General features: G+C 50.2%; 2 protein-coding genes across 2 annotated transcripts; one reads left to right on the top strand and one right to left on the bottom strand.

Moving 5' to 3' along the window:
• Window positions 1–3,298: 3,298 nt before the first annotated feature.
• On the bottom strand, window positions 3,299–8,950 carry LOC104521595 (fibrinogen-like protein 1-like protein). Its single transcript, XM_029083937.1, has 4 exons — window positions 8,947–8,950; window positions 7,133–7,276; window positions 5,036–5,098; window positions 3,299–3,927 (listed from the first exon to the last, which is right to left on the bottom strand). The coding sequence occupies exons 1-4, from the start codon at window positions 8,948–8,950 to the stop codon at window positions 3,299–3,301; spliced, it is 840 nt and encodes a 279-aa protein (XP_028939770.1).
• Window positions 8,951–9,143: 193 nt separating this feature from the next.
• LOC104520309 (fibrinogen-like protein 1-like protein) lies at window positions 9,144–16,680 on the top strand. The gene is made up of 4 exons (XM_029083936.1): window positions 9,144–9,178; window positions 13,915–13,976; window positions 14,865–14,984; window positions 16,046–16,680. Exons 1-4 carry the CDS (start codon window positions 9,144–9,146, stop codon window positions 16,678–16,680), a joined length of 852 nt encoding a protein of 283 aa, XP_028939769.1.
• The last annotated feature ends 1,024 nt before the right edge of the window (window positions 16,681–17,704 follow it).

Genomic DNA, 17,704 nt, shown 5'->3' with positions numbered 1-17,704 from the left:
CATCCCGCACCGCACCCCTGTGCGCATCGTGCCCCCCCTCTGCATCCCGCACCGCACCCCTGGTTGTGCCCTGCACCCTGCATTGTGTATCCCGCACCGCTCCCCGCTGTGTGTATCGGCACTGCACCCCGCACTCCGTGCATCCCGCACCCCGCTGCATGCACGCTCCACCTCCATGCACGTATCCTGCATTCACACTCCGTGCACCCTGCATCACACCGTGCGTGCCCTGTGCTGCACCGCACCGCCTGCAGCCCGCCCATCACTGCATTGGCCTCATCCTGCACTTCACAGCACCGCGCTGTGGACATCCTGTCACCGCTGCAGCCATCAGCTCTGGAAAGGAGAGAGCAATGAGGGGCCGTGTCACTGCTGGCTCTGGGCATGTGCCCTCTGTCCCCTGGGGAAGGGAGGGCTGGGAGCGCTGTCCCACTCGTGACGGGGAACTGCTCCTTGTGGTCACTAGATGTTTGCAGGGATTCAGAGACTGAAAAGAAGAATTCAGGGAGCAGAAACTGGGAGAACAGCAGAAACCTGCCTGAACACCATCAGCTCCACTTCAGGACATATTAGTGCTGGAAACTCTCCGTGTATCTTTGCCCCGTTCTGACTCAGAGTCAAAGATATGGTGGAGAACCTGGGGAAAAGTTGCAAACCAGGAAGTGCTTTCTGGAAAGGTTTTACCTCAGCGAAAAACCACAGCTGCAGGGAAAGCCATGCAGTGCCGCTGGAGCAAGGACTGCTCTGCCCTGGCCAGAACATTTCCATGGAGCAAAGATCTGGTGGGAGACAGCATTTCATGTCCACTGCTTGACTTCAGGTGTCACCTCAAACCAACACTGGCTGCTGGAGCTGAGTGAAGGGAAGCTGCCAGCGAGCTGCAGGGACTGGAGATCACTGCTGTTGGGTGGCCAAGAGCCCAGCAGGATTTTGGAAGCATTTGGATGGGAGCCTGTGGAGCTGGTGCTGTTGTGGGAGAGATGAAAACCTGTCTGTTCACTGGGATGTGCTGTGGTGGAGGGACAAGACAGCAACACAGAGACACCCACTCCCTGAGCACATCCTTCTGGGCCAGTGGGTACCAGCCTTGTACTGTGAGGATATCTCAGGATGCTCTCCTGCATCTCCTGGCCTGTGTGTCTCCACTGCCTCTGGAGAGCCCTAGCAAAAGACAGCACCACTGGGCGTGCGAATACTTTGGTCCTTAATCCGGCACTACAAAATGCAACTCCAATTTTGCCTGCCGCTTGGAAACCCCAGAGGCTCAGGAGCAGCAGCAGTGTCATTTCACAGTGCCATCTGATGTCATTGAACCTGCTGGCTTTGGAGGCTTAATACACTCTGGGGCACCAGGTGGGGGCACCTGCCTGGCAGCCATCCTCCCCCTGCTGCTACCATCTCATGTACTCGGTGCAGGAGGATGTCTCTTCCAGCCAATGTCAAGTCCCTCATTCAGCTGCCCTGTGCCTCCTCTCCCTGTGCTGTGGTGTCCATTGCAAGGCAGGCAGAGCCATTGCCCAGGGTGAATGTCCCTCTCTGTCTCAGAGGTTAACTAGCATTGGGAGAGGCACTTCTGGGATTTCTAGTCCAACCTCTGCGTAGCAGAGTTGATCCCAAAACCAGACCAGGCTGCAGAGGGCTACGTCTCATTGAATTTGGAGTGCCAAATTCCCCCCCAAAGCTGGAGATTCTCCCATCTCTGGAGATCTGACACTGCAGAGGCCCTGAAGGGACACTTTCCAAGGCCAAGTAGAACTTGGGGGACTCCAGCCAGAGCAGGAGACTCTGGCATGGGCTGTACTCTTCCATCAGTCCTCTGTGCTCTGGTTTGAGGGGGCTCAGTGCTTGGTGCTCGAGGCTCTCAGGAGAGCAAGTGCAGCTGGCTTCACCTGAGAGCTGCTTTCAGTTGAAGTAGCCTTGAACTCTCTTTTTCCTCAGACATCCCTAGGTGCAGGTGCCCTCCGTGCCCCGCAGTGCTGAGGGCAGTTCTCTGGAGCAGTGTAAGGTACTTTCTGGCTTGGATATCCTCCACTGCTCACTTCTTTCAGCCTTTTCTAGTTTCTCAAACCTTTCCAGATGGCTCCCAGTGCACACTGGGCTCTGCGGCTGGTAGTTGAGGGCTGTTTTTTCCCTTAGCCATTGGTCCTGGAAGTGGAACCACTGCTAGTGCTCTGCTGCCCCAAGACAAAGCCATAAATGGTTTGTGAAGATGAAAGCGCTTCTCAAACAGCCTGTCCTGGCAGTGCCAGAGTGTTGTGGGATGGAGGAGCTGTGGGGGCCTTGTCCTACAGCCTCACAGCAGCAGCTCTGTCTGCACTTTTCCTGGCAAAGGTTCATCTAAATTGGTCTCAGAAACTTGTGTATGGTGAGCCCATGCCTGTAATGAGCCCTTCCCTCATTAGTGTCTCCTAACTCAAGTGCTTCCTAACACCTAACCCGCTTCTCTTTTGCTTCCATTTAAGTTCACTACTTCTCAGTCACAGCAGATAGATCTACTGATGATTTTGAAATCATGTTTCTACAGGATCAAAGTGTGACTGTGTGGACAGACAGGTAGCAAAGGAACAAATCCTGGCAGCCAGCCTCTCAGCAGGAGCGGGACCTTGGCACCAGGACATTGCCACAGCTTTTGACCCTGGACTGTGAATGTGGTGATGAATTGGGAAGAGTTCTCCTACCTGACAGGTCCCTTCTGAACCTTCCTGTGCAGATCACAGGTCCTTTACCTCAGTGTAAATAGATTTCATTTTCTTTCTGTGAGAATCACTTAAGGCTTTTTCCCTCCATAAGCCCCGAGACTCCCGTCCTCACATCTGACACGGGATTTCTTTGGTCTCAGTGGAAGCACATCAGAGATACAGAACTGACATTCATTAATGAGCTCAAGGAAGCAAATTTATTGGAATGCTTTACCAGACACTACAGAGTATATGGAAATTTGTGGCATGTAACTTTTTTGCTTGCTGTGAGTTCTGGAGGCAGCTAAGAAACTGATGAAAAGTCACTCCAGGGCTGAGCGTCTTCCTCCGGCGGGGAAGGTACATGTGGAATTCACAAATTTCACAAGTGATTTTTAAATACTTGATTATTAACATAATAACATGGAATCATTGGCAAGCACAGGGGAAAAGAGCTGAGCAGAGAAGGAGCTTGCACTCAGAGAGGGGAATTGGAAAATGGCATTTCACTAAAACCCTACTACCCTTGGGCTCCCCTCTCTGCTCCAGAAAGGCTCAAGCTCTTTGGCCACGCAGAGCCCTCACAGAGTGTCCAGTATGGACAGGAGAGAGAAAAAGCACTAACAATATGGAGCTGGTCTGATAAGAATAAGGGAGGATTTGCAATTCCCTTTGCACAGGCTGCCCCATGTCATGCCGCCCTTGAAATTCAGCCGTACAGAATAACATGCCGAGTACCACCACCCGCCCTCATAGCTGTAGGCACAGTTCTTACTGTAAGTGTCCTGATCCCGATCCTTTGTAGAGAACTTCATGTTATCATGCATGTTGTTGGGATTATCTGAGGTCATGGCATCTCCCGCTGTCCCTGTGTAGGCGCCTAGCCTCAGTCGGTAGCCATGGGATTCATCTTCCACGCTGAAGAGGTTGTAGTCAGCAAAATTGATGTTGTCTGTGGAATCCTGGATGACAAATCTGACTTGGTAGACCTTCTGCTTGGCGATCTGATAGATGTATTCAGTGCCCAGCCAGTACTCACTGCGCACGTTCCCAAAGCCGTACTTGTAGGTGCTCCAGGACTCCGCCCAGGTGACTGATGTGTCTTTCTGGTTCCTCTGGATGACCGTCCAGCCCCCATTTGTCACATTCATTTCACAGTACACCACGAGGTGGTGGAGCCCTTTCGGCTGAATGATGTAGACACCGCTGTGGCTGCCAGGGGGCATCTCGCTGCAGTCCTTGGGCCAACCTGGGGCAGAAAACAAAGATGGTTATTAAATCCCGCACAAGGAGACGCTGAAAGCACCTAATATTTCCTTTGTACCTATATCTTCTTGCACACACATTCTTGGGCTGTATTCCTGCCATGTGCTCACAGGAGTAAATCAAAGTCTTGAAATGATCAGTGCAAGTGTTGGACTTCATATCTTCCCAAGACAGGATTCAAAGTGATGGGGGGACACTGTCAAAATATCTTGGCCTGGTGAGACCAAGCCAGACATTGCTTTCACTCAACACACAATCTACCCTAGCCCAGGTGGGATTCAGGCTTGCAGTGCTGTGGTGATTTGCCTGTAGCATGCAGGTGATGTATCACCACACAGACAAATGCAAATCTAGGTTATAAAGCCATTTGCTGTTACAGCATGAAGCTTTAGAGCTTTGTAGTAATCTCAGAAACCCTGGAGAAAGTGTGATCCATATCGCTTAAAATTAAATCATCCCTTGTGATCTTAATAGGGAAAGTCCATCAGTTTTCTCTGGGCTTACCCAAGTAGCTCTTTAGAGACTTTCTGACTTGTTTGATTTGATTATGGTCTTTCCATGCTCCAGACTGCCAGCCCCTTATACAACAAACAGCTGAATGCACCTATACACTCTATGAAGGGACTTCTCTGCTCCCAGTACCTCTGCTACTGGTTATTCCAACCCAGTGAAGCCATATCTTGTGGTCCTATGGGCTAATGTTGACTCAGTCAATTCAGTAACGCAGTCAGTCCCTGTCTTACCCAGTCTTCTCACGAACTGTATAGTGAAAATAGGAAAATAACCAATCACCACTTCCCAAAGGCCAATAATGAATCATCACTTTACAGTTTGGATCTTTAAGTGGACAGTTACCCATGCTAGAGGTCCTTATCAACTACTGAGTCCAGGACATGGCTAGTAATAGAGTCCCCCAGAGGTTATGAGCTGTGGCACCTCTGTAGTCTATCAGAAAATCAACACTTTTCCTGGGAGGAGCCAATGCACCTGTAGGACATGGGCTAAAGTGGCTCAGACCTCTTCAGAAGCTTCTAGGCTCCCAGCAATGGAGAATCCTGAAGAGCAGACGTACTTCTTGAGAAGAGACTTACCACGGCCTGCTGGTGGGTGGGGGGCAATGTCTCTGACCTGTCGAACATGTTTGCCATCATTATCTGAATTAACAAGAAAGAGGAAACAGGAATGAGTGTTGAGAGTAGACGTCAAATGCCTGCTGGGATAGCATGATCTTCTACAAATTATATTTCCCTTTTTCTGTTGTCGCTCCCAATTCCAGAGAGGCTTTACAATTTCAGATATCTGCCAGTTGGTAGTTCGAGGGAATATATGTGGTGTTAGAATGGGGAAGATGCTTCTTTGGTAAGAAGGATGTGGGCACACAGTGTGGGGGAAGAGGGATTAGAGGGGGAAGAAATGTGAGAGCAGACACAGGAAAACTGGTGCAGGTAGGATTTGGGAGAAGGGCTCTGTTCAGTTGAGTCAGGAGGGGATTTCAAGGGTGTTGCTGGAAAAGAGGATGGTTTAGGGTGAATTAATGCAATTCTTTTGCAAGGACATCTTGTGTATATCCATTAATGGCTGTAAAACAGAGGAATGAATCACAGGCTTATGGAATCACAAAACCTACTTCTGTCCCTTCTCTGAAACAGACGCCTAACTCTGCAGCTGCTGGTCTCTGATATCTTCAAATATCTGCTCACTGCTTTCACTCTCGGTGCTTCCATATCCCTGCCCTTATAAAGCGTTTAACTGAAGCCTCTTGCACCGTGTATAAGCCCATTCCTTTTTTTTCCTATGCCTAGAGTACACTTCTTCCTGCAGACAGATTGTAGTGTTGCTGTCATTTCCTCCTCCATGGTCTTCTGATTTTGGGACTAAACCATTCAGTTCTTCAGCCATCCCTGACACATTCTGCCTGCTGGATTTTTGACTCCCTTCCTTTTGATTCTCTCCAAATGTGTCCTGAAGCCCACCATTGAAAGTGGTGGTTGGCCTGAGCCTGTGATGGGTGGGAACCACTCATGTAATGCGATCTGGAGGACTTTCCTGCTACAGTATTTACTTTTACTACAGCCTTATGTTGTTCACTCATATTCGTTTTTTAAGCCACAGTCTGCCCCTGCTTATTTCTGTCTTCACTTCCCATGCATTTGGAAGCACTCCTCCACAAGTTGACTTTCAAATGGTAGTCTGTCTTCTCTGGCCTGCCTCCCTGCTTACCCATCTTGCATTCATGCTGCTTACATTTTCAGAGCACCCTACCAGTGGTCTGGGTGTGAGATGAGTGTGAAGCCCAGAGCATGCCCCCTTTCTTTACCCAGACTTGCAGTTCTTGGTGAAGCCCAAGCTCTTGCCTCAGTCATGGGTGCACCCTGTTTTGGCATTTTCCTGACAGCTGACCTTACAGTGAAGGCTGATGCGAAACCAGCATCAAACACTTGAACTCTTCCTCCTCCCTTGGAAGGGAACCAGCTCTTTCTGTGGTATCATGTCCCACCCACAGCCTCCAGGTGGTGGTTTTTTTTTTTTTGTTTGTTTGTTTGTTTTTTTTTTTGTTTTTTGTTTTTTTTTTTTTCCCAGAAGCATTTCTTGGAGGCTTCCTCATTTCTGCAATATACCCTGATATTTGTAGGTTTCTTTGTGCCATCATCTGGCTGATTGCTCTGTGTCAGTGCCATTACTTTAGACTCTTTGTAGTAACTTCACTTAGTTCCTTTTGGTTTTCAATGCTCTTTTGAATTCAGTTGACCCTGTGATTTCCAGAGGTGACTACTATTCTCCATGTCCTCAAGACACACTGTGATTGTTTGCCTTAACAACTTTAATACTGCTTCTCCAAGGAAGAGCCCATGACACAGAACACCCTTGGTTGGTCTTGCTGCCAATGAGACTGAACCTGTCCCTTCTTCTGGGATCCTGTGAACTGTGGGCTTTGGACTGTTAGACTCACTTATGGGCAGAGGAACCTAATGCCAGATGGAAGAGACAAGCTGCAAGCAGAGGAGGACTCTGAGATGATTCTTGTTTCAGTAAGACAACCTACATTACATTAGCATTCCCCACACATAAAGGGGTATTTAGTCCTTCCTCCGAGTTTCAGGGGTGTGGTCAGGCTGGTGAGGAGGTCTATGTAGGATCTGACTGAATGTGACCTTGTTTGCCACTCCCTATTGTAGTGGTGCACTTACCAGTCTGTGAGGACTCTGGGGGAACATTCATAATTTCATCCAGTGTGCCATTGAGGAGATGCAAGTTTTTTATGTCAAAGGCAGGAAGAGATGCTGCTAGGCCCAGCAGGCAGGTGAAAAGCAGGAGACAAAGGTGCTGGGTAGCTGAAATGGGAAAGAGATTGGAAAAAAGATGAAAGAGATCATATCTCTTCCATTAGAGAGCCATGAATCCCATTTGACTCCTTTACTTGCAGAAGAAGGAAAATATAATTAGGAAATTAATAGGAAAATAAAATTCTTTACATGTAGAGCCCCCTCTTGGAGCCATGACCTCAAATTTACTCATTTAGATGAGTTGTCATATACTCATTGGCAGGAGTCATTAGTGGTGGCACCTGCTGTTGGTGGTTTTTGAGACCGAAGTGCGAAAACCTTGTCCAAACCCAAAGTGACTGTAATAAAAAATTCCCTGTAAAAAACAAGTCTCAGGGCTGGAGATAACAAGCAGAGTGAGCAGGGAGGGAGGAATCCCCTTTCCTCCCAGCTCCCATCATGCTCACACTCACATGGTGTATGCTGGGATGACATCTGCCTCCAGTCCAGATTTGTGGGCAGTAGGAACCCAGATTTCTGGGTGGGAACAAGCCCCGGGCAGGGTTGTGTGTATTTCTCTGCTCTGCATGAAAGCAGCATGACTGAGAGGCAGCACAAATTTTCAGTAATTACGGCCTGGCTCATGCAAATTATATTCTTTATACAGTTATGTGGCTACCTCAAAATTTGCGTATGTAGCCAGCTGCTCTGGTTTGTTCTTGTTCAGAGCAGCTAGGGAAACTAGCACACTTTTTGCAATATTAAATCTAAATAAAATAATAGAAAGTTTATCATGATTCCTAGAGAGTGGAGTACTGTGGAAACACCTGCCCATGGGGAAATCTGTTCATGATATACGTGTAGCTCACCCTGGCAGTTTACCAGTGTGATCCCTCCACTGTTTGAAAAGGAACAGAGCCAAACCTATTGTACTGCCCTGGGATACCTAGGTTTGGCACCATTCCCTGAGATGACTGAGAAGGAAAATGATCAGTGACGCTGGCTGGAACCACTGTGTGCCATTGCAGCCACCCTGGAGACAAGCACCCCTTTCTGGGAGTGCTCAGAGCCATCCCAGTCATTTGTGCTGGTTACAGTTTTACAGCAAAGGTGTTTTAAACACAATTCAGTCCAACTGATTTGCTTCTCAAGTCCTACATAACATTGAATGTCTTGATGCATTTGTGTTTAGAGGCAGGTTTAAAGACATCTCTTCTTTAGGCCACCAGAGAAGCAGTGCTCCCTCCACTGCTGGCCCATTCCCCCATGAATGGTCATGAAAGGTCTGGGTAGGAAGGAGATGCAGGGTATAGCAGTGTGCTTTTGAGCATCTAACCTCCAGAACTTGATACCTGTTCAATATTGCTCCTTAAGCAGAAATATCTAAAAATCCATTTTCTATTCTAGGGCACTTAACACTTGGAGTACTGAAAATTACAAAGAATGTTTGGTAAATATGAGGCTTGTAAAATGGGCTATCTGGCACTCCAGGGCTATACTGATACAGCCTGAAAACAGCAGAACATGCAGACTCCTGCTCCAGTTCCCAGCTTAGGGCACAGCAAGCCCAGGCAACATGATGGACTTAGCACTGGGATGGCTGGGGTGTGGGGAGAAGGGAGCCCTGCAGAACACAAAGTACTGGGATCCCCTGGAACCTGCAGACACATGCAGTGGTGCCGTCCCATCCCATCCCATCCCGTCCCATCCCATCCCATCCCATCCCGTCCCACACTCACCCATGCTGTCTCTGCAGGGACCCTGCAGAGTGGGAAGCCGAGCGGGTTTGGCCTGGCTGAAGGGGTGTCCAGCCTGGAAGTTATAGTGCTCAGCAGGTGAGGGGGTGGGGGCACAAGACCCAAACCGCAGCACTTGTCCTCTGGTTGGCAACAGGATTAGTGGATTATGATTTATTTGCTCTTCATCACTAAGCGATATGTTCTCAGACAATGAAGGCTGTGTCTCACAAAGGTGAAGAGCTTTCTTCAGAGGCAAAGCAAATAATTTGGTGCCAATAAGTGAACGCCTTAAAACAACCGTGATTTACAGTGCCTGACTGCCCTCCTGCCCTGGCAGGATTTCCCCAGGGAATGGCATCCTCCTGGCTTCTCTGCACATTTCAACTTATAAGTAAATACCCAGATGACATTCCCCCTCCTGGATGGAAATCAAACATTAGGCGTAAATCACTCTCTCCAGAGCAGGCATCGAGCGCAACAGCCACCGGGGACCCCGGTGGAAAGACCCTTCAGGAAAGAGGTACTCTAGTGTTCTGGGCAAATTGTGCACCAAACTTCAGTAAGTGCCACTCCAGGTGCCTCCTGACGTCCCTAGCCTGCCACCACCGTGCTGCCTCTTGCGCAATGTGCACTGTGGTCCCCCCTGGCACTGTGGCCCTCGCAGCAGCTGCAAGGGAGTTTTGGGAATCATGACATGACACTGATGTAAAATGGTCTCACTTCAAGCCCCTCTCTGCTACTAGGAGTGCTTACACCATGGATTTCTTGCAGAAAATGCCAGACCATCCTTTTCCTATCTGCAGTATTCTGAGTTATGAGGACTCCTGTATCTGAGCATCCACCTTGTGTTGGACAGCACAAGTTGGCCAGAGCTTGCAGAGGAGCAGGCTGGGCTTTTGTCACATGCTGTTTGCTTCCAGCATGGCTGCCTGGCCATGGAGGCTCCTGTGCATGCCCTACTGTGCTGCTGCTTCTGCTCAACAGCAGATACAAGCAAAGGCAGGCAGCAGCTCTCAGCAGAGCTTCACCAACAGTTTCCAGTCCCTGGCCAGCTTTTCTAGGAGGCTGTGGCTGGTGTTTGGGTTAGCATGTCCAAAGCAGGCAGGGGGAAGGCCATAGAGGTGATTTCTCTGAAAACCCATTTGTGTCCTGGGGCCTGGCTCCTGCTCAGTATATGGCGACCAATGATAGGACCAGGGGAAATGTCAGGAAGATGTGCCAGGACAAGTTCAGGTTGGATATTAGGAAAAGGTTCTTGAGGCAGAGGGTGGTGGAGCACTGGAACGGGTTCCCGTAGGGAGGTGCTCATGGCACCAAGCCTGACAAGATTCCAGCAGCATTTGGCCAAGACCCTCAGGGACATGGTGTGAACGTTAGGATTGTCCTGTGAAGGGACAGGAGTTGGACTGGATGATCCTTGTGGGTCCCTTCCAACTCAGAACATTCTATGATATGTTTGATATTGAAAGAGCCACAGTTGCAGCACAACTCTGTTATTGCTGCATCCAGGGCTGCATCTGAAAAATTGCAGTCAGGAGGGTGAAGGAAGGGATTATTCACTTCCATGTGTGAGACAACAGCTGGAGTGCTGTGTCCTGTGTGGGGCTCCCCCATTCACAACAGCGACTAAAACTCCAGAAGGAGTCCAGCTAAGACCACTAAGACAGAGGTGACAAGAGGCAGGAGCACATGCCATATGTAAACAGGCCGAGAAAGATGCGCTTCTTCAGCCTGGAGAAGGGAAGGCTGAGATGGGATCTTGTTGCTACCTACAGCTACCTGGTGGGGGGGTGGAGAGCAGACTGAGTTAGGCTCCTCAGAGCACTGTGTCTCATTTTGGACCTCTCATTACAAGAAACATATGGACAGAGTGGAGCAAGTCCAGTAGAGGCCACCAGACTGGTTGGGGGCCTGGATCTCAGGACGTGTCAGGAGATTCTGAGACAACTGGTCTTGAGCAAGCAATGGGGAGGTCTTGTTGCTGACTACAGCTACCTCATGGGAGGATACAGAGAACGTGGAGCCAGACTGTTCAAGGAGGTGAATGGTGGTGGGATGAGAAGCAATGGTTCTAAGTTGGAACATGGAAATTCCAGTTAGAAATAGAGACTTTTTTTAACATGAGGTTGGTCAAATACTGGAAGAGGTGCCCAGAGAGAGGATGTGGGATTTCTGTTCTTAGAGATGTTTAAGACTTGACTGAACAAGGACCTGATTTTTTTAGATCTGCCTTGAGCAGGAGTTGGACTCCAGATGTCCCTTCCAACCTTCAGTATTCTATCACTCTGTTTCTATGACTCTCCTTGGAGGTGCACAGGGATAGGATGAGAGTCAATAGACATAAGGGAAGGGAGGGAAATTACAATTAGATAAAAAAATCGTCTTGAGTGTGTTCAAAGAACAAACAAACAAACAAAAACCAACCAACCAACCAACCAAACAAAAAAAGCCAAAAAAAAAAAAAGGAAGTTGTGGGACCTCCATTCCTTAACTGACCCAGGCGTGACCCTAAGCAATCCATTCTAATTTGTCCCTGCTTTGGCCTGGAGATCAGACCAGAGACATTCAGAGGTCCTCCTGGTCTTGGTTACCCTGTGTTTCTCCAGTTCTCTGAAAAGCCCCCTCCACAGCCCTTATGCCTCAGTATTTCTGCAGGAGCACAGCCATGGCACCAGACCTTGTACAAGATGCAGAGCTGTCTGTAGCAGAACATGCCTTGAGAAGGCACTTTGTAAGCCCTTTAACTATAGCAAAAGCCTGAGGACCTATGGAGCATGAGAGACCTGTACAGTCAGCCAAGCTGGTGCGATTTGCCCTTTCAGGATTACCTGCTAGTGTCATGGCCCTGAGTGCACCAGTAGGCCTTAATGGCTGATGACCAGTCCCACCTGGGACCTTCACCTCAGCCCCGGGCCTTCAGACCCAAACTGTGCCACACTCTATGAGAACTGGTTTCCAGTTCCATCTCTGGCCTTGTTTTTTGAATGGATCATAGACCTACGCTGTAGATAGTTTATTTCCTGAATGGACCACTCAGATTCATGTTCTAGTTTATCTCCATCCTTGTCTTTTGCACTGTGTCCTTTAGTCCAAGATCTTGGACCTGATTGACTGCTTGCCTTGCCTGGAGCTGTTGCCAACACTCAGCTCTGCCTGCTGCGCTCAGCCCGGGCTGGATGGAGCCCCGCCAGCAAGGGCATTGCCTCCTCGGGGTTCACCCTTGGCTTCTGACTTGCCTGGCCTGACTGTGGGAAGCAGCCAGCCTTTGCTGCTCCCAGAGGGCTGGCTCAGGCCTTCATTCTCCTCCCTTGAGTCCTGCCCTGTGCCCCCTGCTCTGCCTCTCTCTGTTTCCAACCTATATCTGCTCAGAGGTCCCCTTGCAGCTGTCAGAACAAGGTCCCACATCAGTGTGATTTAGAAAACCTTTGTTTGACACCTTAGAAGACAATATCCACTGCAATATTTGACCTAAAGTCAAAACTGGGGTCTCTTCTGGACTGTAGATAAGCTGTCCACTGTTTCTTTGAAGGAAATACAATTTGCAGCTATTCGGAGCAGACCAGTGGAGCTTGCTGCATGCAGGGGCAGGGAAATGCTTCCTCTCCATGACCTGTGGAACCCATGTTCCTGCTGCATCTGGCAGCCCTCTTGCCAGCAGTGATCCCAGTGGTGTCTCACCATCAGCAGCCTGCCTGCCAGCCCTGGGACAGGCACCCCACCACACCCCAAGGTGTTACATTGCTCAGTGCTGGCATTAGCTCCAGTGGCAGCGCATGGGAGTCCCTAACTCACCCGCACAGAAAGGGGACATGGCCTGTCTGCCTGCAGTCCTTCTTCCCAGGGCACCTTGGGCCCTCCTCCCTCTGTAGACTTGGGAGTGCTGCTTTTATGGTTCTCCAGAACTAGAAAAGGCTGCAGACAAGGGCTCCCAGCCTCTAAATGATCAAGCAGGGGTGAGATCTAAGGGTGCACATGGAATTTGATCTAGGGATCCCTTAACTTGGAGAGGTCTGGATGCTGCTGTCCATCCAGACCTGCAAATTGCACTGCTTGATGCAGGCTCCTGCAGCACAGAAAGTTTGCTGGGAGCCTCAGCTTGGCACTGGCTTGCTGTGAACAGCAGGTTTAAAGCTGTGCCATGAAGAAGACATCTGGTCAGTAGGCTACTGAAACCAACAGAGGAGAAGAAAATAGAAGGGTCCCATCGTAATCCTCTTAGAATTGTCTTGTCAAAGTGATGGAGCTGTTTGCACCTTCTGGAATGAAGAACAGCCCTCCAAAATGATGTGTCCTGAGAGCATCAGGTCATCACTGCTGAGGCTGGGGGGTATCTGCAAGGTCTCACCAGGCCAAAGACAGGGATTGGGAAGGAGAGTGGCAAAGGGACCCACTGGCACCTGTTTGTTACCCGGAGCCCTTGCTGTCTACTCAGAGCATGCAGATTGAGGTGCCAGGGAACCCTGTATACAGCGACTTCTGGCTGCTGGGCGCTGGTTCCAGCCTGATTACTTAACTCATTGATCCTGAAACCTGCCAGAGAGAGTTAGCAAGCACACGTCTCTTGAGGACCTGCCCTCATCTTTCCCAGGACACCTTTGGAACTGGGCAAATAGGAGACCTAGTCTCTCCTTCTTTACTAGCTTCTGTGTGTATGTCCTTAAAGAGCTGGGTCTCTCCACTTCAGTTTGATTGTGGCTCTCCAGAATTTGCTCCAAGTGAGGAATTCACATGTAGTGTTTGTGTGAGCTGGGAGAGTCAATAATTGAAATCCCTCAGCATGGAGGGGATTATTTTGTACTTCTCTGGCTGGAAGGGCATGCCTCCCTCCCCTCAGGGGATTTACTTGTGCTGTCATGGGATCTGAAAACCGCTCAAGTCACAATCTGCAAGTGCCTCCTTGTGCCTTTACAAATAACCAGTGTGAACACAAGTGGGTGTGTGCAGTGCCTATAAAGTCATGGTGTAAAGCTCGACATGGGATGGTGCACCACTGGGTTCCCGCTCTCTGCTCAGCTGTGCTGTTGTGATGGGTGAGTTATCTTCCCAGCGGCACACTGCATTTGTGTGCAGTGCTGGGCTCAAACGAGACCTGACTGGGGTAAGTATACAAAGGCACAAGATGATTAGCGGGACAGCAGCCGTGATCTTGCCTGGGTGTATCATGCTGCCAGGCATCCTGATAGCAGAAGGAACGCAAGACCAAAGCACCAAACAACATATGCTTGGTGCCAGCCTACACATTCCCCAGGCTACCTATTCCCTGTATTCCCATGTCCTGTCAAGGGAGGTTAATGTGGAGGCTTAGATTTAAACTTGGTCCTTTCCTTTCCTGACCGATGCATATGGCACATGTGGTTGCACAGGGGATCCTCCCCAGGCATGATGGCATCTCCCCCAGTTACTGAGCTAGTGCAGGGTGCAGGCTATGCTGGTGGCCAGCACAGAGGGCTTGGGCTTATGTCATTGTGTGGGCCCAGGAGACTTCCTCCTGTCTGCTTGGGAGCTGGTATCTCTGCAATAGGACCCATCCTTTGGATCTGGTTTCCCACTAGCTGTCATTGGGCTGGAGTGGTTTATATAAAAGGCTTAAGCACGATTACTCTGAAAAGAACTGTTTCTTGTGATCCCTCCCCCTGGCAAACTACTCTCCCCAGATCTATCTGTGTCATTGTCCTCTCATAGCTACCCTTGGGCTGTAGGTTCCAAGAACAGATCTGCACATTGCTGGCTGGTGCAGGGAAGAGGCTGATCAGGAGGGTGACAAAGCCATTTCTCACCTACACTGCACCGAAGCTGCAGCTCCCACCACCCCGGGAGCCCCCTGCTCCCCATGGCTCTGCCTTCCCTGCCCCGAGCTCCCCAGGGGCCCTTGGCAGGGGTAGAGGGATCCTAATGGTGCTGGCCCCTTTCCTCCCCAGGGCTCCAGGCTGGGACAAGTTGGCTTCGTGGGGACCTTGTCCTCCTACCTACGGTGGTGGCGATGCTTCTCCTCTGTGCAAGTGCTGGTCCAGCAGCACCCACTGCCAGCTCCCGGAGTGGTGAGTATGGAGTGGGTGGGGGGCACTGGCTGGGCACCAAGACACAGAGCAGGAAAGTGTATCCCTAGCTCAGCACTGAGTCTCAGGTCCACTAAGTGCTAAGAAAACCAGCATGCACCCAGGCTGGTACACAAAACAAGAACTCCTCACGCACACAAACCCCTGGGCCATGGCTTATAAGGTAAGCAGGCTGCTGCCTGTCAAGCCATTCTCACCCCCTTGGTGGCTCCATGCAGAAATGAAGGGGTTTCTGCCTAAACATCATAACTTGGCAAGATTGCTGTGCAGTGCTTGTGTCGTTTTACACTTCAGTTCTAGGAGAAATCCTCGCAGCAATTTGTTTGTTTGTTTTTACCTCTTGTTGGATTAGGGAGGGGGACACTCCCTGCAAGACCTGTGTGCTTGAGAAAAGCAGAATTTCATGGGCTGAATCAGAATTACCCACAGCAAATTGTCCCTCATCAAACACAAAACAAGAAAAACAAATTAGGCAGCAAATGAGTTTGGCAAGTAAGTAATGACAGATCAGTCCTGCTAACAGACAAACTGCAACAAGATGGGGGAAGAGATCCCTGTGAGATCAAGGTAGAAGTTAGTCTTCTTTTGCAATGCCATGACCCCTAGGGAAAACATAATTTTTCACTACATATCCTCACCCACTGGAGCATTTTGGACACTTCTTATCCTTGCAGGAACAGCAGCTCAATATATCAACGGCTTTGTGTGAGGGCCAGATATACTTGGAGGACATCACTGGCATCTGGAGGATTTTTTTCCCCCTCATTTCTTGGCCAGATGCATTAAAAGGCTCCAAATGAAATAGAAAGTAATGAGAAATACATTCTAGGGCTCTTACCAGGGCCTCTGTCTTAGAAATCTTTGGTTGCCCCCGTGGATGAGCCAGTGGAAAAGCCACTCTGCGCTGTGGAGTAGACCTCAGATAAAACCAGCCTTTTTTGTCCTGAGTCCTCACTCCCCTACTGGAACTCCTGGTTGCCCTGACAGACTCATATGACCCTTCTCTCTCCCACCCCACCCTGTGTTTGCTGCTGCTCTTGCAGGGTTCCCCGCAGACTGCAGCCATCTCCGCAAGGCCAGCCCCAGCGGGGTGTACGTCATCCAGCCGGCGGGGTCACCTCCACGCGTGGTGTGGTGTGACATGGACACCGAAGGCAAAGGCTGGACTGTTGTCCAGAGAAACTCTCATGACACTGAGCTCACATGGAAGCAATCCTGGACCACATACAAGTATGGCTTTGGAAACGTGCAGGGCGATCACTGGCTGGGCACTGAGTACCTGCACCTGCTGACACAGCAGGGCACATACAAGGTCCGCTTCATCGTGCGGAATAAAGCCAATGTCACCCATTACGCCGAGTATGACATCTTCAGGGTGGAGAGTGAGGCTAGCGGGTACCCGCTAAGGCTGGGACGATATTCTGGTGATGGGGATGACTATCTGACCAGCTATCACCCCAAGAAGGGGGGCATACATGACAACATGAAGTTCAGCACGACTGACAAGGACCAGGACCAATACAGAGGGAACTGCGCCAACAGCTACGGGGGCTGGTGGTACGACAAGTGCCAGAACATCCTGCTCAATGCCAAAAAACACATCCTTTGGCCAGGATTTTGTGATAATGGTGATTGTGCATCCTCCCTTATCCTGGTCAAACCCACAGATGTGTGCTGACCATGCCGCAGTGCCCAGCCTCCCGGGAGTTTGTGGGAGTGCTACCGTCCCCAGCTCAGTGCCCCATTCCCGTGCCTGCTAACAGCCCTGTGCCAGCCCCGGTGCACATCCTGTGCTGCTGCAGCTCCTGTGCTGTCACCAGCTGAAACACAGTGGCTCTGGGGCTCAGGAGCATGCAGGCAGCTTCACCCAGCGCCACAGTGCTGGCCAGCACTGGGATGCAGGCACTGGTTTGGGGTGGGTGCATCCACCCCAGTCCTGGGGAGGGGGAGACAGTGCAAGTTCCCTTCCCTGTGCAATCCGTGTGTCCCTGCTTTGCTTAGGCCCTGCTTCCTCCCCGGGTCCTACACGCCCCACAGCTCTGCTACCCCTGATGGAAGAAATCAGCTGCAATAAACCCTGGAGCCAAACTTTGCTGCCTTGTGTCTACCTGCTGCCGTGACACTGCACATGAGTGGGGGGAATCACTCTGTCGAGTTCCCTGGGGGAACGTAAGTGTATTATGCAGGTCCTTTCCTGGGCAAGGAGACACATCTCCCATCTCCCTGAAACACGCAGGTCTTACCTCTCCCAGGGCTGATGTGCTGGCTGCTGGTTTCAAAATGATTTGCTCAGGCAGTGCTGGACCAGGTCAGCTATGGAGCTGCTTCTACTCCTAGGCTGGGCTAGTGCAGAGCTGGTGTGGCATGCAGGGGTTTTTTGATGATTTTTCTTTTTTCTTTTTCTAAAATATTTCAATATTCCAAAGTGAAACACCTGCCACAGATTCTCCAGGCTGCTGGCTGACCCCTGCATCAGCCTGTAACATGAGCTTTTCTCCCTTTGGTGCAGTTGTTGTACACAGCTGAGTATAGCTGTTGTACCTAATTCTGTCTGTGGTTTGGTTCTCAGGTCTCTGGACGCAATATTGCTTCCAATGGGTTGTTGCAGCCACTGTGCACTGAACTGTGGCTGTAAGGCTATGATTAGCCAGCAGGGCAAGCAAATCGCAGTGTCTTGCAAAACCTTCACCCACAGTTTGCCT

This window comes from Antrostomus carolinensis, unplaced genomic scaffold, assembly GCF_000700745.2.
Source record: "Antrostomus carolinensis isolate BGI_N321 unplaced genomic scaffold, ASM70074v2 scaffold22082, whole genome shotgun sequence".
Classification (NCBI taxonomy): domain Eukaryota; kingdom Metazoa; phylum Chordata; class Aves; order Caprimulgiformes; family Caprimulgidae; genus Antrostomus; species Antrostomus carolinensis.
This window is presented reverse-complemented; position numbering and strand designations above follow the sequence as displayed.